The sequence below is a fragment of the Asterias amurensis genome, chromosome 2 (genome assembly GCF_032118995.1).
Source record: "Asterias amurensis chromosome 2, ASM3211899v1".
In the NCBI taxonomy this organism is placed as follows: Eukaryota; Metazoa; Echinodermata; class Asteroidea; order Forcipulatida; family Asteriidae; genus Asterias; species Asterias amurensis.
The window spans coordinates 8,899,391-8,926,022 of record NC_092649.1 but is presented as its reverse complement, the minus strand read 5'-3'; the positions used below and the strand labels follow the sequence as shown (position 1 = coordinate 8,926,022).

The 26,632-nt window shown below is 39.1% G+C and overlaps 2 protein-coding genes and 1 long non-coding RNA gene across 4 annotated transcripts in view; 2 read left to right on the top strand and 1 right to left on the bottom strand.

Moving 5' to 3' along the window:
- Nucleotides 1-11,163, bottom strand: part of LOC139951703 (scm-like with four MBT domains protein 1) — a 34,121-nt gene extending 22,958 nt beyond the window's left edge. Inside the window, exons 1-6 of one of the 2 annotated variants that reach the window (XM_071950730.1) lie at nucleotides 11,061-11,163; nucleotides 5,955-7,818; nucleotides 4,679-4,936; nucleotides 4,041-4,198; nucleotides 2,923-3,098; nucleotides 1,987-2,078 (exon numbers count right to left, since the gene is read on the bottom strand). In XM_071950730.1, the coding sequence (XP_071806831.1) occupies nucleotides 1,987-2,078; nucleotides 2,923-3,098; nucleotides 4,041-4,198; nucleotides 4,679-4,936; nucleotides 5,955-7,652 (2,382 nt within the window). In that variant the 5' untranslated portion in view covers nucleotides 7,653-7,818; nucleotides 11,061-11,163. Of the gene's footprint in view, nucleotides 1-1,986; nucleotides 2,079-2,922; nucleotides 3,099-4,040; nucleotides 4,199-4,678; nucleotides 4,937-5,954; nucleotides 7,819-10,781; nucleotides 10,872-11,060 lie in introns of those variants that run through there. The other variant, XM_071950739.1, reaches the window with a different exon arrangement.
- The window catches only part of LOC139949843 (uncharacterized), a 134,315-nt gene that overhangs the window by 106,231 nt on the left and 1,452 nt on the right, over nucleotides 1-26,632 (top strand). The window lies entirely within an intron of this gene.
- Nucleotides 15,805-26,562, top strand: LOC139954126 (uncharacterized). The gene is made up of 10 exons (XM_071953794.1): nucleotides 15,805-16,001; nucleotides 17,393-17,619; nucleotides 18,399-18,695; nucleotides 19,478-19,596; nucleotides 19,958-20,224; nucleotides 21,003-21,171; nucleotides 21,830-21,979; nucleotides 23,397-23,615; nucleotides 24,154-24,272; nucleotides 25,115-26,562. Exons 2-10 carry the CDS (start codon nucleotides 17,397-17,399, stop codon nucleotides 25,325-25,327), a joined length of 1,776 nt encoding a protein of 591 aa, XP_071809895.1. The 5' UTR covers nucleotides 15,805-16,001; nucleotides 17,393-17,396; the 3' UTR covers nucleotides 25,328-26,562.

The following is a 26,632-nucleotide window of genomic DNA, read 5'->3' as shown; positions in this document are numbered from 1 at the left end:
TAATTGTCAAAGACTAGCCTTCACAGTTGGTGTATCTCAACATATGCATAAAATAACAAACCTGTGAAAATTTGAGCTCAATCGGTCATCGAACTTGCAAGATAATAATGAAAGAAAAAACGCCATTGTCACACAAAGTCGTGTGCGTTTAGATGGTTGATTTTGAGACCTCACGTTCTAAATAGGAGGTCTCGAAATCAAATTTGTGGAAAATTACTTCTTTCCCGAAAACTATGGCACTTCAGAGGGAGCCGTTTCTCACAATGTTTTATTCCATCAACCTCTCCCCATTACTCGTCACCGAGAAAGGTTTTATGCTAATACTTATTTTGAGTAATTACCAATAGTGTCCACTGCCTTTAACACTCTTGTTACCAAATTATTTTTACATAAATATGGCCCCTGGTGCCCAGATTTTTGACCAAGCAGGAGTGAAGCACACATTCTCACACGGCAAAAAATATTCAAAGGTAAATTTAACTCTTTTATCACCTTGAGTATTTTTAGAGCATAATAAGTAATACAAAATTTCTCACTACTTGAATTTGCTTTCATATTATTAAAAAATAATTGAGATCGACTAATAAATGTGTTAGTTTTTGATCTTTGTTTTCTCGGTGTGTTCCGTAAACCCCAAACTTGTCTTATACACAACCAAACGGTGCTCCATAGGTGTTTGGCATTTCTGATCTTTCCTTTCCAATTTGAAGGAATTGCACAATAGCAACCTGATTTTGGTTAAAAACCCCTGGAACGATTTTATCTTTCTCTTTTCGATGATGGCAAGCTTTGGTAAGGGGGGAATACGCCAACAAAACTCCAGTTTTTTTTAACAAATAGCCGTTGTGCTCAGGCTTGAGTGCTATTTTATGTGCTATCTTAGTCGATTAAAGGGTGTCAGGACACTTCGTACCTTTGCCACTTCGTACCCTGGACACTTCGTACCTTTTCAAGGTGCGAAGTGACTTTGGACACTTCGTACCTTCTTACAAGACACTTCGTACCTTCTCACGAGTCACTTCGTACCTTCTCACGAGACACTTCCTACCTTCGTACTAATTTGGGATTTCTGCATCGTTTATGATTTTTTTGTGCTTTGTGATCGGATGATTATGAAATAAAAGCAAAACAAACCAACTGTTACTATTTTGTTGGGACACCAAGGAGCCATTTTGACGATTGCATGATTGTTTGACTTTAAAATATTTGTACAAAATATTGGCGGAAGATGTTGTCCTTGGCGGTAATTAACTTATACAAAATATTAGTTTCACATTAAAAATGACATTCACATACTCAAACAAAAATTATAATTCATTAAGTAGCCTATTATCAATTTTTTATCTCAACGAACATTAAATTATTGAGGAATACACATTTTAATGTAGGTACGAAGTGACTCGGCTGAAGGTACGAAGTGACTCAGCTGATGGTCACTTCGTACCCCGCCCACAGTACGAAGTGACCAATTTGGTTACGGTACGAAGTGTCCCGAAGGTGCGAAGTGTCCAGGGTACGAAGTGGCAAAGGTACGAAGTGTCCGACATCCGATTAAAGCAGGGTATACTGCACAGTCCACTATATGGTCTAACACAAGAAAACCACTTTCTTCAGGCTTGAGTGCTATTTTATGTGCTATCTTACTGAGTCGATTAAAGCTGGGTATACTGCACAGTCCACTATATGGTCTATAGATAAGTTGCAATAGACGCCATCTTTACGGGCAAATTGCATTTAAGCTTGCAGGTGCGTTAAACGCTCAGTTTATCAACGCAACCACGCTGTTTACTAACCAATCAGGCAACGAGTTTTGTGAATTCTGCGCGTGCTGCACGCCGTTCTCGCGCAAAACACATGGCTATGTGTTCCAAATTGCCTGTAAAGATGGCCGATTTACGTCATGTGGGAACTATCTATAACAGGAAAACCACTTTCTTCATATTATCTTGATAAGTAATTAGCTATTTTTGGAGTGAGTGTACTCACATGTTTAAAGGCACTGTGTGGAGCAGCTTTAGAGCCTGTGATATCCAGATAATCTTCCCAGTTGAACTCTATGCTGTCCTCTTCCGATGTTTCTAAAGAAAGAGAAGAGGAACCAATAAGAATGTCAATGTGATGCGATCAAGCTATTAATGAATCGTTTGCCAAAAATATCAGTATGGAAGAAATTTAATTTTCAAAATATGTCTTGTTTCATATTGGCAATTTACTTCCTGATAAATAATATCAAAAAAGGCAGTGGACAATATTGGTAATTACTCAAAATAATTATTAGCATAAAACCTTATTTGGTAATGAGTAATAGGGAGAGGTTGGTAGTATAAAACATTGTGTGAAACTGCTTCCTCTGAAGTGGCGTAGTTTTCCAGAAAAAAAAGTAATTTTCCACGAATTTGATTTCGAGACCTCAGATTTAGAATTTGAGGTCACATCAACTTTGTGTGACCTGGGTGTTTTTTCTTTCATTTTTATCTCGCAAATTCAACGACCAATTTAGTTCAAATTTTCACAGGTTTAATATTTTGTGCATATGTTGAGATACACCAAGTAAGAAGACTGGTCTTTGACAATTACCAATAGTGTTCACTGTCTTTAAAATTAGCATTGAAAGAAAATGTGCCAATGTAATTTCAATAAACTACTTGACTTTAAACCCCTTTTCTCAGTGTTATTCTCTCGCATATCTTGGTGTTTCTACTTGTTCAAGTTTTGAACCAAGTTTTGAAGGTATGTAGTACCAGCACATGGTTTTAACAGTATTAAAGCATTATGCTCTTTTTAAAAATCTTTAAAAAAATAAGAATGACCTGGGTCAACAAATTACTCTTTTTGCTTGATAGTATCACGTGATGATGACAATTCAAGCAATGATTTATGAGATGCCCCAATTAGGAGAAAAAAGTGTTATCTTTCACCAACCTTTCTCTTTGACAGATCCTTCTTTCTTGACAGAACCTTCCTTCTTGACAGAACCTTCCTTTTTTGGAGGTTCTTCCTTTTTGTCTGTTTTCTTCTTCTCCTCATCAACATCTTCCGTATCGGAGTGTTTCCGTTTCCGATGAGGGATGGGTGCTTGTGGATAAGGCATCTTATACCTGCAGCATTGCAAATTAAACAAATTAGATAATTGATATATTTCTTGTCTTTTCCCTTACACTGATGTAGGGTTGGGCCTTTAAACCATACCTTGAATTAACTCACAGACCACACAGCAACTACTGTGGTGCCCTGTGCTTTTGCTGTCATGCCCTTTGAAAAGCCTGAATATAAACTTACATTTTCCTCACAGAGTGCCCCTACCGGAGAAAAAAACTGCCGTGCCCCTTAAAGTGTAAAGTTCAAGGAGGAATAACCGTTTAACAATAAAACAATGTTAAATAATGTCATGTGCAAAAGGTCTTAAGGCCTTGATAATATACACATAATGAATGTTTATGAGTGCAACGGTGGGAATATGTTCATGAGTTGAAAGATGGAATGTTCTATTCAACGAGGCAGAGCCGAGTTGAATGGAACATTCCATCTTTCAATGAATGAAAATATTTGCACTACTGCACGAATGAAAAACATTCATTATTTGTTTTATATAACATTCAAGTAGATCTTTTTTTAAATTTTGATCAAAACAAACAAACGTCTGTTTTGAGACACGCAGACGCCAAAATTTGTGCCTTGCAGTAAACACTGCTGCATTACCAAAGACGCGCACGCAGTGATGTTTTTACTTACCGTGTTTTAGTACTTTTCGGATGGAACGAAAAATGGACGGTGAGTGCCGTAGCGTGCAATAGTACTTTTATTTGCTAACACGTGACGGACAATCCTCCAATCAAAAGGCAAGGGTCTGCTTGGGTGTTATATAACACTGATTATAAACTTTTAACGAAATAAACTTTTTGTGGGCTTTGCTTGGTTTGGTTTGTTTTCCACTTGATTAATACCTATACGGTGACAGGAAAGAAAATCTTTACTCTTACAGAAAAACAAATCTCAAAGCTTTAAATGTTTACAAGGTAACAAACTGAAAAAAGATTTACTTTAATGCCACATCGACACTTGAGACAGGATCAGGCTTGACTTGAGGCTCGGCAGGTTGCGATTCAAATGGAGTCAGTATTGGGTGAGGCAGGCAGAGTTTTGGTGATGCTATACGGGGAGCGATGACGATTGGTATGGTAGCCATCGGCGCTGCTGCCTACAAAGAGAAAAATACAAGAGCAACTTGGATGAATTTTTCTTTTAAAGCAAGACGTGTTTAACAAAGCATAGAATTTAGTTTCCCGAGTATGCACTGTGCAACTATGTAACCCAAGGATATTGATTTTCATCTTCAAGCAAACATGAACTCTTGATTCTGATTGGTCGACTCATAGCAACAAGATGTGTGATATGTCCCTGTACAGGCATGATATTCTTCCTAATTTAGTCTAATTTTTTTTTTTTGCCCTTAAAAACTCTGAAATTTGTTGAACAAATAGCCTGAATTGTGTATTGAAGCCTACACCGTGTGTAGTTCAGCCCTTTTACTTGATGAAATATTCCTAATTTTTTTCCCAAGGACCAAAATAACACAGCCAATAAGATGTCTTTCCTTGATCTTGGCGAGGGCGCTGTTGAGCTTGATGACGTCATATGCAAGGGGTCTTTTGAAATGTTTCTTGGAGGCTGCGCTTACCTGAGTGACCTGAGTATTTGAGGTCATGGGTAGAATGGCCTGAGGATGAGGCTGAGGCTGAGGCTGTGCCACGACCTGAAAGTACGGCTGATTGGGGAGTCCCGTCACCTGCACTAACTGCGGCCTGTAGGTCAGCATGGGTTGAGTAGTGCCGTCTGCAGAGGGCTGTAGTGGGGCTTGAATAGTTGCCCGAACGATGGGATGATTGAGGCTGTTGACTGTCGCCAATGACTGCTGTGACTGCTGGGATAGATTGACCTGTTGGTCAAAGACAGTAAAATAATTGAATTATCAGTGCTTTTAAAAGCATAGCTGTTGACAAACTCAAGGATTATTGTTTGGGAAGAAACTAAGCTTGGGCGATATCACGATATTATCGAATATCGCGATATTAGTTTGGACACGATTTCGATATCGGATGGATTTGGTTTTAATCGAAATATCGATATATCGCGATAATCGCGATATATCGCGATAATCGCGATATATCGATATATCGATTAAATATCGCGATGTATTTGATAGCTAAGACATCTTGCACCCCATAGGTTTGGAGTAAAACCAGAAGAATAGGTCATTAGAACACCTCTCTTATGCTAGGACTGTCTCTTCTACAACTTTCACTTGGAGTTTTAAGACTGATGATGTCAAATTTCATTAATCGCGATTATATCGAATATCGCGATATATTGTCGGCGATATATCGTGAATAAAATAAATCGATATCGCCCAAGCTTAGAAGAAACTATAAATAAATATTAATTGTAAACTTGCGGGTACAACCATGTGTAAATCTCTATTGTATGAGTGTTGGCTCTGAGAAGAGCCGGTTTGGTCTTGACGTTTGTTTATGTCAACTCAAAACTATCAAACCAAATTAACTTTTTTTTCTTGGAGTTTTGACTACTTTGATCATCTCTTGAAAACTTTTGAGCCGATGTGTTTTGAGCCGATAGTTTAGCGACATATTGTTTTCATGTCAGTCTTTCTTACAAAAAACTTAAAAATAAACTCCTTATAGCCAAAGGTGAGCAACAAGGAAGTTTCTGTAATATTGAACTTCAAACTGAGTATACAGTGCTATCACACATCGGTGTATTCTTTATTCCCGAAGCAAATTTTCATCTATTAAACTTCTAACTGTTATAATGTAAACTTAAAAAAAAAAAACAGTTAGTTATTTGACAGACTGATTTGGAGAGCAGATGTACACGTGTTCAGTTGAAAGGTACCGTAATGTGTACATTTTTACAGATCAGTAGTACTCAATACTCACATGAATCAAGCCGATCGTTGCCTGTGCACCGCACGTTTGTAGCAGTTGAGGTTGAACAACGGAGGCGGGGATGGAACTGTGGCCTGTAACCAGAGGAGTTTGGCTTCCAGGGCTACTTCCCTTCAGCTGTGCCTGGCTTGTTTGTGGCACAGCCTGCAACATGATGTTGGTTGGAAGCCCACTATGAGTAGATACCCCTCCAGGCACCGGAGCTTGGATCAGCTTGGCATGGACAGTGTTATTGAGAGGTGCAGTCCCTGGCTGTAGGTACGCTCCCTGCATACTTGTTGGCACTTGATGAATACCAGTTGATGAGAGTATAAAATGACCGGTGCCGCCAAGAGTTTGTTTTGGAATGATAGTTAATGGTCCTTGCTGGGTCATAATATTCCCCGGTGTGTTTGTGACTGTTCCAGGCATGTTGGTTGCGTTTGTTGACGGTGTGGTTGAAGCGATGTGGTGTACGTTTGATATTGCACCGACCTGGCCAAGTGTGATTTTGCCTTGAATAGTCTTGGGAGTCAGCCCCTGGAGCTGCTGCTGTTGAAGTTGCTGTGCCTGGGTCGTGATGGTGAGGGGCATCCTCGGGGTGAACTGAAACTGACCCATGGGTGCAGTGGAAGTAGAAGTCACCATGGCCTGAAGCTGCGTTTGTGTGAGTGTAACCCCAGGAGAAATAGCAACAGGGCCGCCAGTTGCTTGCTTGAGGGCAATTGGCCTTTGACCACTTGATACTAATTGCTGCTGCTGCTGTTGTTGTACTACAGCCAGGGCCATTTTCTGCATCCGCTGTTGCTTTGCCAGTTGAGCAACGGTCGGAGCTGAAGTCCTTGTTATTGTTGCAGCGAGAGAAGTCGGTTGGTGAGCAACACCTGTTGGAGATATCAAGCCACCTTGTGTGTTGGGTACTATTGTAAACCTCTGCCCACCAGAGAAAAGAACAGACTTGGCTGGGACTCCTTGCTGTTGTGTTCCTGTTGGTGCAGCTTGGACTATTATCTTTGGCGACATTGCAGTTTGGACAAGAACTGGCTGGCTCTTTGCAGTTGATGTTGGACTGCCAGTACTGGGTTTACCTGCAGTAGTTACCACCTGGCTCTGCGTGGGACTTGCCAAGCTGCTCGTTACACTCCCCTGTACCTGCTTTGGTTTCAGCAGTACAGCAGAAAACTGACTTGGTGGTTGGCTCGGCATTCTTGGTTGCTGAGTACCCCCACCTGTTTTAGCCTGATTCTCAATCTGTTTCAGTTGCTGCATCTGTATTGCTGCAACGGACCTCTTATACACCCGTTGTGGAACCTGAATGGGTAGTTTCACAGGGGGCTTGAGGAATGCCCCCACCTTGTTTGAATGGACAGATGATGGCGTGCCTTCAAGTTTGAACTGGGTGCCACCAATCTGTGACACTGCCCCTCCTTGCAGGGCGGGTTGCACTGTCAGAGTGATGTTATTCCCTAAAGAGATACTTGGGTTCTGGGTGAGCTGCTGCGACTGCTGCAAGGGTAGATTCACCAAAACCTGCTGCGGCTGGTGTGCATTTCCTGTATGTGGTGATGTTGTCACACTGGATGATGATCCCTCAGACTGAGTAGTAGCAGTAGCCATCTTATCCTGTTGTATACTGACTTTGGGTACGATGAGAATGGTTGGAGGAAGTGCAGGTCCCTGACTTTGGGATTTGGGTTGGTTAGCTGCCATCTTCAGTGTTTTCCACTTTCAATTCAAATCAAAGCAACGAATAAACTGCTATTGATTGTTATCACTTAATGTTAGCTAATTTTACTAGTCATTGTTAACAGCCGAGGCTCCACATCTGAAGCTTCACTCCATGTTGAGGTCCATCAACGACACTGCTTACACAAATCTGTACAAGATTAAATCAACAACATGGTTAAAAAACTTATGTCAAGTCGTTGTTATTTTTCAGTAGAGGCCAACTCCACAGTTAACTTTTCTTCTGTTACTTTGACCGGAGAATATCGAAAATCCTAATTTCAAATGTTTCATTGAAATTTCAAAACACCAAGACATTAAAATCCTTAAATGGTGTTAGAAGCTTTGCATGTATGGTGTAGAGAATATAAATAGTAGACTTGCGGGTACAACCATGTGTAAAATCTCTTTTGAGGGAGTGTTGGCTCTAAAAAGAGCCGTTTTGGTCTCGACATTTTCAAACAGTCTACTCTGCTCCACTTCAGGGGACAACACCTGGTTGTACCCGCAAGCCTACTACTCATATTTATATTTTGCTACTCTTATTAAATCCTTCATTTTATGTTATCGTACGACTTGTATCTGCGGTCAAATTAATGCGAGTAACTTTAGAATTATCCACAACATTTGCTAACCCTAAAATGTTACCCCATTTGTCAAGACTTTTGAATTGGCAGTTTGCGAAGGTTAATATTATTCCTATCAAAAAGGGAGGGGGGGGGGGGTAAACTCTTGAAAGGTTGACATTACAATAAAACAAATCATTTGAAACACATGTAACAGAAGAATGCTGGTAGGTTAGACAGAGGATTTCTTTTTTAATGGAGATGAAAAACAAAGATTAACAAAATATGTGAGATTTTGTTCACAAACACAATAAACGCCAGGTAAATCACTCTGCATTTGTATTTTAAAATAAATTTTGACAAAAAGGTTTCAAGGAACTAGTACGGGAGTCTTGAACAAAAAATATGAACGTACACAAATTTTTGATGGAGTTTTGTTTTGGCCTTGTTGAAAAGTAAAAATGGTTGTAATATTGTGAAACTATTAAACATCTTGTGTTCTCAGGAAAAGGATGATGGAAACATCAATGCCAAAGATCTATTTTTAAAATCTTCTGATGCACAAACTTCCTCCATGGGAACACCAACAAAATTTATATCGTTCATCCTTATTGATTATTGAAGTTGAGAATATTTTTGTTTGCAAAAAGTTCAAGGTACTTTGCAACAATTAAAGTTCTACCTAGGGGAAAAACAAACTTAAGGGTCAGCGGGCAAAATTCCATCAAAGAAGATTGATGTGAGGACAAAAATATTTAACACAAATCTTTTACACTAGGCCAAGAACAGTGCTCATATTAGTAGCAAACAAAAAGCAATTAGAAATTATTTTTTGTATCGTTTGCTTTAATTTTTTTCCAGTCTGATCTTTTCAGTGTGTTTGGTAAACTACTGCATGTCCACTGCAAGTTCAAGAATTATGTAAAAAAAGCTGACAACTGAATTTTGTACACAACATACGTAAAAATAAAATAAAACATTAACAATAATAATAGGAGAGCAACATGAACATGATACATGGATTGGCAAGATGTTGACGTAGTAAACTAGGGCGGGTACCGTCACTTCGGCACCTTGCAAACTCGGCACCTTGCAAACTCGGCACCTGAAACCTTGGCACCCACAAACTCGGCACCCACAAACTTGGCACACAAATACAAACTCGGCACCAAGTTGACAAAGATTTTCACACAGCGTGGTACGGTAGGCCTTATTTTTATGTAAAGAGTCAGTCCCACCTTAGTCCCATAAAAAGCTTGATCCTGTTATAAAGTTATAGTAATAACATTATAAATATTATTGGAATATAATTATGTTGACTGAACATGGTGCGGGCGCCACCGTCAATTTCCAGGCTGGGGGCCGAAATTTTCTTGAGAGTTCGGAATTCTTATCAGCTCCCATAACAATATAGTGATTTTTCCATTAACAGCGTTTACAAAGCTTCTAACTATCAAACCAATTTTGATTGTGTTAGGACTTTGTTATTTTTTAACCACTTGAATCTTCGAGGTGATATTGCTTGGTGTCGAGTTTGTTAGTCAATAAAAGGCCGGTGCCAAGATGGTGCCGGCATTCGTGGTGGCGAGTGGGTGCCGAGTTTGGAAGGTGCCGAGTTTGGAAGGTGCCGAGTTCGCAGGTGCCGAGTTTGCGAGGTGCCGAGTTTGCAGGTGCCGAGTTTGCGAGGTGCCGAAGTGTCTGGTATTCACTGGGGCGCTGTACTCCTTTTTTTCCCAGGAAATTTGTTGCGATCGGCTAGTAGTAGTACTAGTACATATGACCGACAATGACCAACTTAGCAAAAAAAGGAGTACAGCGCCCAAGTTAGTGGGACAAAGTGGGTCTAGGCAAGATGACAGTATTGTTGTTGAGATCTTTATAATGTTTTCTATTTTTAGTTTCCATTAGATTTAGAAAAAAATGGGGTAACTTTATGTATGGCGCCACCACTTTTTCACTCATTTTTACAAAAAGTGATACTGAGGTGTTAAAACATGGTAAATTAGATACTGTTATACTATTTTAATTCATATTGAATGAAAAAGTGGTGGCACCATACAGAAACCTTTCCAAAAAATGGTGTATGGTATATCTGGATCCTTTCTATAGATTTGACCAGTTGTAGAAAAAAATTAATTATTTTATCAACTTTGTTTCCTAACTAAAATGACGATTGAAAATGAAATAAACAACTTTCAATTAGTTAGATTAATAATGTACGATTTGTAAAAGAACTTTTTGTCACTTTGTAACTGACTTTAGTCTGAAATGTTTTTACAAACTAGAAAAAGATGAGGCACAAGGAAGTCTGAAAACCGAGTAATTTTATGCGAGACAGACCGTCGAGTCTGTGTACGATCGTCGTTTTTTAATTTAAGTGTTGTTTTTTTTTGTCAGCAAAGACAGCAACCATTATTCAATTAAAAGTCCACACTATTTTTATTATACCTAGAAAGTGGGGGGAAAAAACATTCTTTTAAATGTCCATGTCCAACACACTCAACAAGTTTGATAAAATGAGGTTTTTGTGCAAAACAAATTGCATGACCATGTCATGACGAAGCAGTCCGCCTGCCTAAACATAGAACCCGCGAGTTCTCCAGGCAGTGCAATTTCTGCATAACTAATGTGAACTCTGCAAACATCAGCAAACCAACGCACCCCCATCTCCATCCATACGTAGCAAACGTCGAGTGCAAAAGCAGGCCCACGCCAGAAAAACAACTTCCTCACGAGCAAAATGACAAATCGTTTTGGCTTCAAAATATCCACAAATAAGGCCTATAAACATAGACGAACATCACCAGTACTTGGTACAACTCCTTACCTTTTCAATAGAAGAGTTCATAACCTTTCAAAAATGATTTTTCATGTAATTTTCGTAGATTTTCTTGTCGTTTTCGTCCAACTCCCCTCTGCAGATCTTTAGCAAAATGGCACCTGGAAAGTATAATGCGCATGGGCGGAATTGCACATTAATTTGAAGGTAAGTTACTATAAAATGAGGGACTTGCTTATTTATAATAAAGTCTGATTACCATAATTATTAAAGATTATTGAAATAAAATGCCTTTATCATATATATTATAATCTATTATAAACTAATATATGAAAATAACCTGAAAAGTAGTTGAATAAAATGCTATAACTTTACAAAGACAGTTTAAACGTAACCTTTGTTTTTTCCATAATCGACGAATCCTAATCAACATAATGTTGTAGGTGGAGTTCGTGCTGGTAAAAATTTGGGCAGAAATTACAATCTTCGCCTTTTCTTATTTTTGCAGGTACGTCATCCACAAAAAAACACAAACAAATTCGTTGTTGACATTTCTGGATACTCAATGTACGGAAAGTCTCTATAATGTGCATTTAGATAGTAAGGACAACACTTTTTAAACAAGATTCGTTGATCGAAAAATGGGGACGTCAACACTTGTTATATGAATATTAATCAGCAAACCGGGCACACACACGTCATAAATGCAAAATAGATGCAAAAACCACATGAACTTTGACACTGTCTTGCGCAAATAAAAGTTGGGTGGCAGAGTGTCGCTGTCGCTGTGCACGCTATGGTGACCCTGAAGGGACATCTTATCGTAAATATTAATGTTTGCGATGTTGCAAGTTGCGATGTTGCAAAATAATTTTGTCCAAAAATGTTTTTTTTGGGCAATTGCAATTGCGATGTCACAAATATTATCACAGAACATTTGTTAATATAATTTTTTTTGCGATGTAGGGCTATTATGTTTTCACAAATTATACTTTACATTAGGTTTGTTGCATAATTACATCTTCAAAGGCACTGGACACTACTGGCGCCACTCAAAATAATTGTTAGTATAAAACAAACTTAATTGGGCACGAGCAATGGAGATAGTTGATAGTATTAAGTATTATGAGAACCGACTCCCTCTGATCATGCTATGATGAAGTAGTTTTTGAGTAAGAAGTTATTTCTCACTAAAATTTTTAAATTGAATTTGAAACCTCAGCTGAGTCTCAAATTCAAGACATCTGCTGAAAGCACACAACTTGTGCGACAGGGGTGTTTTTTATTCTCTCGCAACTTCTAGGACCAAGAGTTCAAAGTTTCCCATGTTCTGTATGCATGTTGAGATGGATCCACCAAGAGTGCGTTTTAGCGACCCCAACCACCAAAGCCCATGCCAACCAACTCAACCAACCATCCAACTCAACAAGGTGGTCTGAACAGCATCGTCACCGCGCTCAACCGAACTCGCGAAAACGCTCAACCGATGACCAATGTTTATGGTTGGGGTCATCAAAACGCACTCTAGGTGATCACGTGGTCTTTCAGTGACAATTACCAAAGGTGTTCGAGAGCGCCTATTACTTCAAAGTGAAATGATTCTCAAAATTCTTCACAGTTTCGAAAGTTGTATATAGACATACTTCTAACCAAATAAGTTTGTATTTTTAAAGGGACAGGTTGCCTTGGATCGGTCGAGTTGGTCTTTGAAAAGCGTTTGTAAGCGTTTGTTATAAAATGCATGTGTGTATTTATGAAAGATTGTGTAAAAGTAGCACACAATGATTCACACTAACATGCCTCGACATTGCACGGCTTTCCTTTTTACACGGTCGGCCATTCATGGGAGTAAAATAATTGACTCCCTTAAATGGCCGACCGTGCTATTTCGTAAAGTAATATGAAAACCACGGGTTTCGAGGCAAATTTGTGTGGATCATCATTGTACTGTACTCTACGTTTAAAAAATCTTTCTAACCATACATTTTTTATATACCAACTTGTCAGAACCAATGCAACGTGTCCCTTAAAGTAAGAGTGGTTAAAGCAAACGTGTAACTATGGAATCACTCGAGATGATCAAAAGAGCCCGTACACGATTGCATATGCAAAAGTGTCAGGAGCGGATAGTATTGCATGGCGGACACGATTGCATCTTACACCGGTGTAGAGGCCTAAAATTAAATGTAAAGTGATGATCATTATGTAAGATAATATAGGCACACATTGAGTTACTCACTCAAGGCACTGGACACTACAACTCGAAATAATTGTTATATAACTAAAGGTAACGAGAAATGGAGAGCTGTTGATAAGTATCAAACGTTGTGGGAAACGGCTCAATTTATAGTAAACGTAGCTTTTGAAAGAGGTAACTTCTCAGTTCTCACCCTAAAGTATTTTTGTATGCATCTGAGAAAGCACCAAGTTTTGTGCATCAAGTTTTTGTTTCTTTATCTATATAGCAACTTTGATGTGACATAAAGCGAGTCAAAATTTTCATAGATGTTGTATTTTATGTTGCGGGGTACACTGTGAGAATACTGGTCTTTGACAACAAGGTGTCCAAAGGGCGTGATTGATACCAACTTCCTACCCGTAAAGGAGTTTATAAAGGAGTTTATAACCTGGCGAAAATTTGAAATTTTCGTAGATTTTTCTAGTCGTTATCATCAAACTTCTGCAGATTCTTGGCAAAATTGAATTATTTAGGGTTCCAATATAGGTAATGACTCTGAAATTTAATGGAAATACGTGTGGCCGAAGTACAAGCAGCTTTGACAGTCGTTCCACATTTCACCTCGCACTGCAATTATGGAAGAAGTTATCAATCCCACTAAATCGGGGATAAGAAGCATTAGCGCAGTAACACTACTCAGATTATTTATATTCAAAATAATCGCTATATATTCAAAATAATCGTTTTTTTATAGCGTTTTCTCAAAAACGCGACCACCTTCTGAAATATTAAAAATTAAATTGTGTTTGTATAAAACAATCGAACGGTTCCAAAAACCAAAGGTATACTTTGCCTTTCTACATGGGAATGTTGAATAAAATTATGTATTTTTATGAAAGGATTGTCAGAAAATGTAATTCAAAACCAATGAAGTTGGTAGATAATATGACAATTTTAAGCTTTAAATGGAGGGGGGGGGGGGATGTTTTGCCACACCGGTTGCAAGTGTTGTAGCGCGAAGCGCGGCATCCCGCTAGTGTACCATTCTATTTCTACCATGCATGTGTACACGTAAACCATTGATCTCCATTATACTGACTGGATAGGACATCGCGTCTAAACGCAGGCCGCGCGCGTATTTTTTCAAACGGGTGAAGACCGTTCGTCACACGAAATGCGCTGTACCCTTTTAAACGGAGTTGCTGCAAGCAGAGAGAAGTTTTCATCCTTTTAATTGCCATTTGGGGATAAATACAATTGGAATCGGATCAAACAAACTAAAAATGCTGATGGTGAAGTCGTGCGCGGCTGTCAATCACTGGAGGAGGGAAAACTGAGTCGGCAAAGGGATTGTCTTTCCATAAGTAGGTAGGCCTTTGCATTTTTTTAGCGATTCATATTATTGTTATTATATATAACGTTACAAATATAAGCCGGAAATTTAAACTATCTTTCATAAAAATAATTATTATAGGCCAAGTATTTGTTTTTTTTACCGAGCAATACTATTTTTGTTTTCGCTCCGTTACAGATGGTTGTCTGGAATCGACGAGGACGGGAAGCCCGGATTTCAACAGATGTTTGTCATAGCATCAATAATTAAAAGGTTCGGGAAAGCGACAAGTATATGCGAATTATGTACAGACGATACAAGTTCGTTGAGAGGATCAGTCATCTCGGAAATAGCCGACTTCGTTATTTGTGACCAAAATAAAAATATTTATTTCTGGCGGAACAGTAAAACGGTTATGGAAGTTTTGCTGTTGGGATTGTTTTTCAATTAACATGATGAATAGAAGCTTAACAATAAAAAGTTTCAATTTGTTAATGGAGTCAACTCTCAATTATCACATTGTATTTTGTTTTCATCTTTCTTGTTCTTTTCCCTCGATTTTAGCAAGTAAGTAGTTCTCACTCTAGTGCCTACTCGAATTGTTTATTGTAGGAGCGACTCTTGTTTTGTCTTTATATGGTTTATTGCCATTTTCTCAATGAACTGAAAGAATAAAAAAAACATGTACCTGAATCCCAATTCAGTTTCTCGGCCGAGTGTTTGTTTAGAAATTTAAATATCATTATCATAATACTAATAGGGCATTTGATAGAAACAAATGTAAAGTTAGTTTGCTTTATTGCATTTCAATCAGAAACTTTTTCATACTTCAAACTATCGATCGTCATGTTTTCCCCCACATTTCTATTCTCAATTTACAACTTCAACTGACAGACTCAAACCCGACCAAGTGCACATTAATTTACCCGTTTGAAGGAATTGCGCCGCCATTGTTGGGCCGCGTGTTTATGCACGCAGCATAGCGCAATGTCCTATCCAGTCAGTATAATGGAGATCAATGACGTAAACTCACTCATCAGAGGTAACAGGTTGAACGACAAATATCGCGCGATGTTCAAAGTTTGCTCATGAGCCATCCTGCGCAAATTTGAAAATCATGCCTTCCCCCCGCGCAGCAGGAAGCGAAACAAAGTTTGCGCCGTCACAAAATGGCACACCGCGCGAATTTCAAAAAAATTATTATTGTAATAATAATATCTAAGAAAACCTATAAAGAACTGCAGATTGAATTGTTTTTCCTCTGGCCTCATCGTGACGATATCGGTAACGTTTGGGAATGCTGTGGTGCTGATGTTTGAATAGTGGTACACGTCGCCCAAGTACAAAATACAGAACAAGTTTAAGTGTGAAGAGCGCCGCCGACGACAAACATTAATTGACGAAATAGGAAATAAACAGACACAGCAGACAGCGAGCGGCGGGTTTGTAATTTCATGAATTTTTAAAGAAAACAAACGTGAGTATGTTTTGATTGTAACACACAAGCGCTGTGAGTTTACGTTCCGTACAATGTGCTGGGGAAGTTTTAGGTGTGTCTGGGTTTAGAACAAAGGAAACTGAAGTTAATAAAAGATCTGAACAATGTTTTGCATAAAATGTTGATTTGAAGTTCAGGAGCCTTTCTATGACTATACTCTAGCCCACCTTGTTGAGCTGTTAATGGCTCCGCTTTTAACATCGGTCTCATCACTGTCACCATTACAATTACAATTGTAATGGTGACAGTGATGAGACCGATGTTAATGGTGTGACAGCGATGAAACCGATGTTAAAAGCGGAGCCATACAGCTCAACAAGGTGGGCTAGACTATACTCGGTCGTTGTCACTGGACTGATATTGGACTGAGGCTCCTTTAGTAGTAGTTGCGATAACGTAACCCTCCTGCTACGGTGGCAGGAGGGTTACGTTATCGCAACTACTTAAGTAGTTACTACACTACATCTTTCTAGCTAGCCCACCTGGACCTTGTCATAGTTTAAATAAATAACCACGTCCAGTGCTGGCACAATATCTGCCATTCTTCATGTTTGTTTGTTTATTTTTATTTGTGTGGAGGTGGGGGGAAGCGTTGACAGAGCAGAAAGTTTTCGCAGTTGAACGAAGTTGCAAAGTCGTAAGTTCGTAACTCTCTTCCCGACACAGTCGAGACAAGTGTTACGTTATTGCAACTAGGTCAAACTATAAAAAAAGTGACTGTTTCCTTCAATGACCAGCCCAGTGGCTAAGAAGAGTAGGCCTAAGACTAAGACTAGAGAAGTTCAACCGAAACAAGTATTTTCTACTGATTACAAACGCAAAAACACACCCAGACATACTTAGTGTAGTCCTCCTACATGTAGGTTACTAGTACTACTTGTCAGCTACTCCTGAGTCCTAGGTAGTAAGTAGAACTATGAGGTTCAGGTTCGTTTTGCCACTGCTCAGGTTTAATCTGCTATTGTCTCAGATATGATATTGGAACAAACCTAAGACAATAGCCGACTGATCCTCATAGTTCTAGGAGTACGTACCAGCAATAGCTTATTTACATCGCTAAAGACTAGCCACATAATAGCTTATACTTGGTACTTGGTCATAGTTGTGATAACGAAACCCTCCTCGCGGCTGTCGGGAGGAGGGTTATGTTATCGCAACTAACTTGGTCAATGTCCCTTGGACAGGATCCAGGGTTCCAATTATTGCAACTAAAGTTTAGATGAAATAAGATTTGTTTGTTTCATTTTGAATGACCCATGAAAAAGTTGCAATCGGATATATGAGGGAAATCTATAATTTTCTCATTCTACGAATCTTAAACTGTTTTCTCAAATCAATTATGAAATCTTTTCTTTTCATTTTTTTCCCAGGATCATGACCCTCCTCAAGTCTTACTCCATCAGCATCAAGATGTTGTCATTCTTCCTCTACATTCTTCTAATGTCCACCGAGGAAGGAAACGGAGAATCTAGATATGAGACTGGCGGATTGACAAAAACTGGGAACGGGGAAAGACAGCTCAAGCAGATAGAACAGTACGGGAAACATCCAAGGTACGGCAAATGCTGGACAAGAGCTCTGGAGCAGATTCAGGAAGGTACGTAAGACTTAAGCCCTGTTCTTACTTCCTGCGAATGCGATTGCGATACGAATGTTGACAGCACAAATTTGCAACGAAATCCGCACTAAGTTGAGTTGTGCTCAACGTTCTTGCGAATATCGCATTCGCAGGAAGTATGAACTGGGCTTCACTCCTTGAACTATCATTCTAACCGTGTATACGATAGAAGGAATCTAGTTTGGAAGTTTATAACTGACATTGTTAGACTTGGATTAGTAAGAGAGATTGATAGGCTGCTACCATTGTTTATTATTAAATTCAGCTTATATGGGAGGCAAGTCCGAGATACCAGCATACTATGGCAAACTCCGTGTTCATCAGAGATTTTCCTTCCATACAGACATAAAAAAAAACTCTAAACTTTCCTCTTTTTTTCTGTTTTTGTCTAGAGAAGCTTCTGTTTAGGTTCTAGGTTTCTGTTTCTAATTATCATTAATTATTCCAATGGTTTATGGCTAAGGTTTGGTCCTATGCAAGCTAAGACATTCCGTAATTTTTTGTAAGGGAATGAAAAATCTTGCTGCTTATCCAAACTTTTGTTGTCTTTACTTTGTTTAGTCAGGGCTTTTTTCTGACAATGAAGTACTTAAAATAACAAAATTACTTCAGAAGTTCTGGAAAGTTCTGAAAAGCAATATGGCATAGAGGCATGGCAAGTATTTTGTCATACTGAAAGACACAAAGTGGTTAATCATAAAATCTTTGGTTGAGGACCTGATGTCACGATCTATGTTTTTTTATTTGTTTATTTTCAGGATGCAAGCATCTTACAGATGACGAGCAGAGTCTCATGGCCCTCGGATTCACAAACTGTCACCTGGAGAAAGCTGGTCTGCGAACGTACCCCTGCGATCCCTCGCAAAACATCCAAGACTGCTTACGACAACTCAAAGACGATGTCATCGCATTCAATGCGTATACCGAGTTCTTCACACACACTCAAGACATGTGTTTCTTTCTTCAGAGTCAGGTGTGGCACGAGCAGACTGAGAGTGCTGTATCCAGACTCGTTCTGAGCTCGGAAGAAGTGGCTGATAAAATGGAGGCAACAGGTGCGTACTGGAAATGTCAAACCCTTTTCACACTGCATCTCTTACCCCCATGGAATACCTTTTTGAGGCGTGGCTGACACAATAAGAATGCACTGTTTGGTTTGGGCATGGAGGTAGAATGTTTCCAAACAAAATATTTACCCAAACCCAATAGTGTCTTAATGAGTGTGTCGGTGTCCATCCTGTCTCAAAATGGCAAGCAAGATATGTGTGAGACACAATAAACCAAACAAGCATCGAAGCAACAGCTCTTGTGGAACTCAAGACATTACAGGTCCCCCCTTTAAGGCAGTGGACACTATTGGTAATTACTCAAAATAATTATTAGAATAAAACCTTAATTGGTAACAAGTAATGGGGAGAGATTGATAGTATAAAACATTGTGAGAAACGGCTCCCTCTGAAGTGCCATAGTTTTCGAGAAATAGTTTTCCACAAATTTGGTTTCGAGACCTCAGATTTAGAACTTGAGCTCTCGAAATCAACCATCTAAACGCACTCAACTTTGTGTTACAAGGGTGATTTTTTCTTTCATTATTATCTCGCAAGTTCGATGACCGATTGAGCTCAAATTTTCACAGGTTTGTTATTTTATGCATATGTTGAGATACACCAACTTTGAAGGCCTGTGTTGACAATTACCAATAGTGTCCACTGCCTTTAAGTTTTGTTTACCCCATGGTGACCCCTTGGCACTTTCTCATTGTGTATACAGGCGTAATCCCCATTCTGATAAAACAAAACCAAAACAAGTGGTACAAGATTGTCTTAAATTATTGCAGGTCAGCTCCAGGAGGAGATGAAAGTAAAGCAAGAAGAATCTCTTGAGCAGCAGCATCTTATCTTGAAGAATGAGGAGCATCTAAGACATACCTTGGAGACATCTTCAAATGATATCAAGGTTTGGATCTTTTTTATTCTTCGTGTAACTAATGGCCAAAGTGATATTATCTTGTTGACAAGAAAATAGATCTAGCTTGTGCAAACAACTAACCAACCGAAACCACCAAGGGTATAAATGCAAATGATAGTTAAAGCCCTGACGTTTTTACCCTAGCAGAGTCTTTCTTGAAGGCTAAAGAATTTTTTGTTTCTCAAACAAACAGACCTTTGAAAATGTAGGTTTGCGGGTGCCCTTGAAATGCTCCAGTAGAAATTTACAATTTTCTCATACCATGGAGAAAATTGCTCCCTTGCTCTTTCACAAATGAGCCCATAGAGCACTTTAATTTTTGATTTTTTGTTTTCCCTTCCTAAAACAGAGTGTCTTTGCGGAAATGAAACAGAGCACCCAGAACCAAAGACTCCTCCTGGAAGAGACGTTCAGCCGCGTTGCTGACGTCCAGCACATCATTCTTGGAGAATTCAGCTGGTTTAACTCGTTGCTGTTTTTCGCTGCTGCCGTTCTGATTGCGTACCTGTTGACATCGGCACCTCGTACTAGTGGAGCTAGACTCTGGCTCTTCATCATCCTTGGGGCTGACTTGGTGACTGAAAGACTTGTGTTTCAAATGGCTGGGGCTGATCAAGTAAGTGTACATTAAAGACAGTGGACACTATTGGTAATTATCAAAGACCAGTCTTCTCACTTGGTGTATCTAAACAAATGTATAAAATAACAAACTTGTGAAAATTTGAGCTCAATTGGTCGATGAAGTGGTGAGATATGAGAGAAATAAAAAACACCCTTGTGACACGAAGTTGTGTGCTTTCAGATGCTTGATTTCGAGACCTCAAATTCTAAACTTAAGGTCTCAAAATCAAATTCATGAAAAATTACTTCTTTCTCGAAAAGTACTCCACTTCAGAGGGAGCCAATTTTCACATTGTTTAATACTATCAACCTCTCCCCATTACTCATAACCAAGTGAGGTTTTATGCTGATAATTATTTTGAGTACTTACCAATAGTGTCCACTGCCTTTAAAGTAGCAAATAGAGTATGTTTTAACAGACTGGCAGTATTGGTTACTACTCAAAATAATTTATGTTTTTTTGTTAGCATAAAAACTGACTTGGTAATGAGCAATGAGAGCTGTTGATACTACTAAATATTGTGATGTTTTGTGGAGTCAAATATTTGACTCCATAAATTGGTGTGCCGTGTTAGTTCACTACATATAAGGAAAACCACGCAACTTCGAGGCATATTGTGTGGATCATTATATTCTACTTTCAAAACATCATTCTAACCATCTATTGCATTTTATAACAAACGGTTTGAAACGGTTTTCATAGACCAACTTGCCCGATCCAAGCAATGTGTCCCCCATAACTGGGTAATTTATTCTGTTCTTTTCTTTTGTAGACGCAGCTTTATGAGCTGATGTGGTTTTGCAGGAAGTGTTTTTGTTTCGCTTCAATGGTGATTCTCCTCGTTGTCGCTTATCGCTACAAAGACTTTGCCGTTGTGAACAACCAACTGCTTCTTGAGATCAAACGACAGAACCTTGAACTTTTTCAAGCTTTGAAAAGTGGTATGACAATAAATGTGATTGTTCGTTTTTACAGTAATAGGGGGTATTCCACTTGAATACTGTTTTACACAAGTATATCTGTTTATGTGTGTTGTGTTGCAATTTAGCCTTTGAGGAAGACTCTGCTAGGGTCGAAACTTCAGGCCATTAACTATTTTGTGCATTTATACCATTATGTCCTTTTGGTTGGTAAGCAGTTTAATATGTTCCACACCCTTGAGAGAACATATTACCCCATCACTTAGGGAACTTCATTGGCTGACAATTAGAGAAGGAATCCATTTTAAGATTGCTCTTCTTGTTTTTAAATGCTTTAACAAAACTACACCTCATTATATTACCACTTTACTGTCACATTACACTCCTCCAAGATTTCTTCGGTCCACACTTGACATCACTCACTTGAATGTTCCCCGAGCAAACAAAGTTTTAGGTCAGAAGGCTTTCAGTGTAGCTGGGCCAATGATTTGGAACAATCTCCCAACTGCCATTAGGGAATCTAATACTCTGTCTGCTTTTCGTAAAGTCCTTAAGACTCACCTTTTTCCTAGTTTATTTCTTTCTAGTGCGCTACGATCTAGATGGAATTGCGCCTTATAAATTTAAATTTTTATGTTATGTTGTTATGTTACTCTTTTTTCTCTCTCTCCCTCTGAAGGTGGGAGATATCCTTCAATAGGAAATGGTGCTGTTGCAGCAGCTTTACAAAGTACCAGCACCACAGCCATGTCACTATTATCAAGCCAGAAACAGAAGTCTTTTGGTGCAGGATTTGACTACAGTGACAGTATACCAGCACGAAACGCAGGTACAAGAGAATTATTCAACTACCCTAAACAGGGCCTAGAATCACATGGAGGTTATGGCTTCTGTTGCCCCCTGGGCCCTGGGCCCAATTTCATAGAGCTGCTTACTGGTTTATTTTGCTTAACGTAGCAAAAATAATTGCTTAAACCATGGAGGAATGAACACATATTTCACGAGGTTAAGCACGTAAACAAATAGCGCGCACAAGATTTTAGATCGTTTGCGTAAGCAAAAAAAGAAGAAGGTAGGCCCCCTTCTGACAAAATGGCGGGCGATATAAATGCAGAGTGGCGATAAAAAAAAATCATCGCCTTCTCTGTCTTACATGTACTATTTGTAATGGTTCAAAGCACCCCTTGAAAGGTTTACACACTAACTTGAGAGTAAAATAAGAAGTGATACATCGTACAACATTTCTGAAGCATTTTAAAAACTTGTTTACTTTGCTACACCGACCATACAAACACGTAAAATACACACCGCTGCGCCGGCACAATAACAACAATTGCAATGATGTTGCACAATGGGCTGTGTGAATGGGGTTCTTAAGCAAGATATAGGCTTTAAGGACCCTTTTCGTTTGCTTACTGCTTTAAGCAAAAAACCTTGCTTAAGCAAGGCTATGATATGAAAACGACAAAATCGACCGTTACAGGCAGCTCTATGAAATTTGGCTCTGTGCTTAAACAGAGTGCTTAAGCAGAAATGGGGCTTTAAGGACCCTTTTTACTTGCTTGCTTGCAGCTAGAAGCAAATAACATTGCTTAATCAAGGCTATGAAATGAAAAATTTACTAGGTGTGCCCGATAAGCACAAAATCGACCGTTAAGCAGCTCTATGAAATTGGGCCCTGGTCTTAGCCTGTTCAAAAGCTTTTTATGGACTTCAAGATTTTTAGGAAATGGAATCACCTTTTGTAAAATGAAAACGGCCTTTCAAACATTAAATTCCTGGCCTGTGTGAAGCAAATTATGACAAGAGTTCTTATTTATATAGGATTTGAGGCATTGCATGGTGAGGTATCTATATATATTTTTGGTTTGCAGCAACACCATGTGTGTATCTACTTGCCAGGTAGAGTTTGTTCTTAGAGAACTGTCTTGCATATCCTACTGCCGCGGAGTAGATAATCGGGGGTTCTGAAAAGAACTGTCCTGCTTTTAACTATTACCAGGGCAGATGGTATAGAAAAATAGACTTGGACTACTACTTTAGATTAAAGGATCGTAATTAACTGTACTGCCGCGGAGTCAGTTCTGAATTGGTCTCAACGTTCTTATTTATATCGTGAGTTTTTGTTGTTGATGGATGAATATTACAGGGAAAGTTACCTTCTTGTCCTGAACTGAAAAGTCAAAGGTGAAGCCAAAAAAAAAGCAATAATCATTTTTATTTCTCTATATTCCCTGTTTGCATAGATGGGATGACAATGCTGGATGGGTACAGTTCTGAAGATTTCACGAGTACAGACTCTGATCCGACATTTATAGAAGGAGGTAGCTCCGACGCTGAACCCTCGGACACAGAGAGCTTCCTCACGGCCAGAACACCAAGCCAACCAACCAGCAGAGGGGCCAGTTTCAATGAGGGTCATCTAGCTGCTGATCGTGGCTACAACCAAAGCTTCAATCAGTCGGGTATTGATTGGTTTGTTTTATTCTTTGGAATTATAGCGGTGATAATCCACTATTACTAAATTAGGATTCAAACTGCCTCTAGCTATCAGGCAATCTTGGGTGTTGAGTTGGCAAGACACTGCTCTAGAATTGCGAAAGTCATGGGTTCGAATTCCAACTGAGTATTGTGCATGTGATTTTTTTCACAGAACTCAAAGTACTGAGTACTTATGCAGTGCCACACATCAGTGTCAGGGTAAAGCCCAAATTAATGTTCTTTATCCCTGTAGCAAATTTAATAACTATTATTACTACGGTGTTGTATCATGATCGATTGGTCAAGCGCACCAAACCCAAGTTCCGCTGGTCTGATTAACAGAGTGTGGGTGTGAGTGCGGGTCTGGGTCTTAACACTTGTGTCCTTACTTACTGCGAATGTGAATGCGAAGCGAATTTGGTGTTAAGCAGAGCCTAGAAATAGGGTTCAGATTTTATGTCAGATTGTTTGAGATTTTGTAAAAAGAAAGTTGTTATAAATTTAGTATTTTTGTTTTTACAGTGAGTACCCTTACGTCATCCGAGTCAACAGATGGAACTTTCACAGGTAGTATGCCTTCAGCAAAGAGGAAAAGAGGTCGACCAAAAGGAAGTAGAAGTAAACAGTCCACACCCCAAAATGTAAGTTTTGGAAAAACATAGGCCTGTTTTTGTTTCTTTGGTGGTTTTTGTTTGTTTGTTGGTGTGTATCTTTGTTTGCTTGCTCATAAGTTGATGAAAGGATTATTAATACTTGACATAACTTTCATGTCATAAATTAAAAAGATTTTAAAAGTAGTTTCCTCTGAGACATTTCACCATGCTAACAATCTGGACTAATTTTTAAAAGCTGTACACATATCATTTTGTCGGAACAATCAATGTGTCGGTGTCTATATTTTTTTGGGTTGTGTTTTGTCCAAATAAAACTGGCTATTCAAATGCTGACACTTCCTCTTGACAATAGGCCAAAGTTTTGCAGCCTTTTAATGACTTAGTGCCCAACGCGTTCCAGTTTGGTTTTATTCCTTGTGAGGATAGGTTTTACATGCTATATCCTCTACCTCTAACTAATTCATATTTGAAATGTATTTTATGTTCTGTTTGTATTATTTGCTTTGTAAAGTAGTCTATGGGAAAGTTTTGAAGGGGTACCGAGGCCAAGACCAGGGGCAACAGAGGACATGCTTCCTAACCTCCATGTAATTGACCGTATTGAATAACCCTATTTTGCTATGAAAGTTGTCATCTTGTAGGTCAAACCGTACACACCTCCAAACGCTTACATCAATGAAGCACGCAGCAGGCAGTATTCCCATGCACGAACACACACACACACACACACACGCGCACAGACGCCATCTTGTAGGACAGATATTTGAACGGTGACGTCATATTCAATACGGTCTATTTCAGGCCTGTTTTTGTCTGTACTATTTGAATCAAAGCCAGTGTGGGAAAATAAAGTTTTTATCTTTTCTCAGGTTACACCCACACAGTCTCGTTATAATCTACGGACCAGGGGCTCCCCAGTAGCAGACAACTCCATCCTGAACAGTGAGACAGTCCAGGCATTCATGGAGCGGATGGGCGTGTCACTTGGGCGGAGGGAGTACAGGGTGGAGCAGTTGACACCAGTAGGGAATTCAAGAAGACGGGGAAATGTTACGTCGTTTTCATCAGATGAGGAGTATTAACGCAGCAGTTGAAATGTCTACAAAGAAGGTTATATTATAAATAAAGTTCCAATGACTTCCGTTAAAATCCTATTTCGATGATTTGTGTGCTCATAGAAATTTGACTTGTGCCACATATTTGAAAAATATTTTTTCAGTAATTGTTTCTTTTTATAGTATATCTAAATAATCTGGTGTCTTTTCCCTGCATACTTCATGGTGTTGTTTCTTGACAAATTGCAGGTATGAACCGTGATTTGGTTGTTATCTTAAAATGTAGCTTGGGCTTTGAGCCGCAATCTTAAAGGGGCGAGGCGTAGGAACAAGAAAATATTCACGAGACACAAATTCTTGTACATTTTACTTTTACTGGAAAAAAGAAGGTAAAATTACAAGAAGTCGGAATTGTTTGTTGATTTAGAGTGTGTTCAAATGGCCATGGCTAGATTACTGCATCTCCTATACCTAATCATTGCTGTTCAAGCCAGCTGTTATAGCCAGAGCCAAAGTTGCTCAAATCAGCTGTTCAATTTTGTATTTTCTTATCATTTAGTTATCATAATCATGTGTACATTACCAAAGATACAATCCTTCCATGGAATAGACCGTTATCATTTAACCACCATCTTGGTCATGTTTCCTATACTACAAAGCAGTAATGGAGTCTTATAGTCATTGAATGAAAAGGAATCATACTATTTTTCTAGACCCTGTTTGGTTTGGGAGAAAATCAAGATGGCCGCATCATGATAAAGGTCTATACTGCTTTTTGTTGTTGCTATTATTGCTGTTTAAGCCAGCTGTTGTAGCCGGAGCCAAAGTTGCTCAAATCAACTATTCATGTGTTTATTTTCTTTTGAATATCATGTTTACATTAATACCAAAGATACAATGCTTCCATGGAATAGACCTTTATCATGTTAACACCATCTTGGTCATGTTCCCTATACTACACAGCAGTAATGGAGTCTTATAGTCATTGAATGAAAAGGAATCACACTATTTTGTCTATCCTCCGTTTGGTTTGGGAGAAAATCAAGATGGCCACATCATGAAAAAGGTCTATACTGCTTTTTTAGTGTGTGGTCCTTTTTTATACAAAAAGGAAACTGACTAGAGGGAATTGAACCATCGACCTCAAGTTTAATGTACAAGCGCTAAACCAACTGTGCTACTGTATCAAGCCCTCTGTTGGCTGTCTTCCAGTCCAAGTCAGAAGCTTCTGACTAGCATCCCCAGACATAGAATGGGCCCCTGTCTTTGGGCCCCCCCCCCCCCCCCCCCCCCCCCCCCCCCCGCTAGATCCAGTGATTCCATTCCATTGGA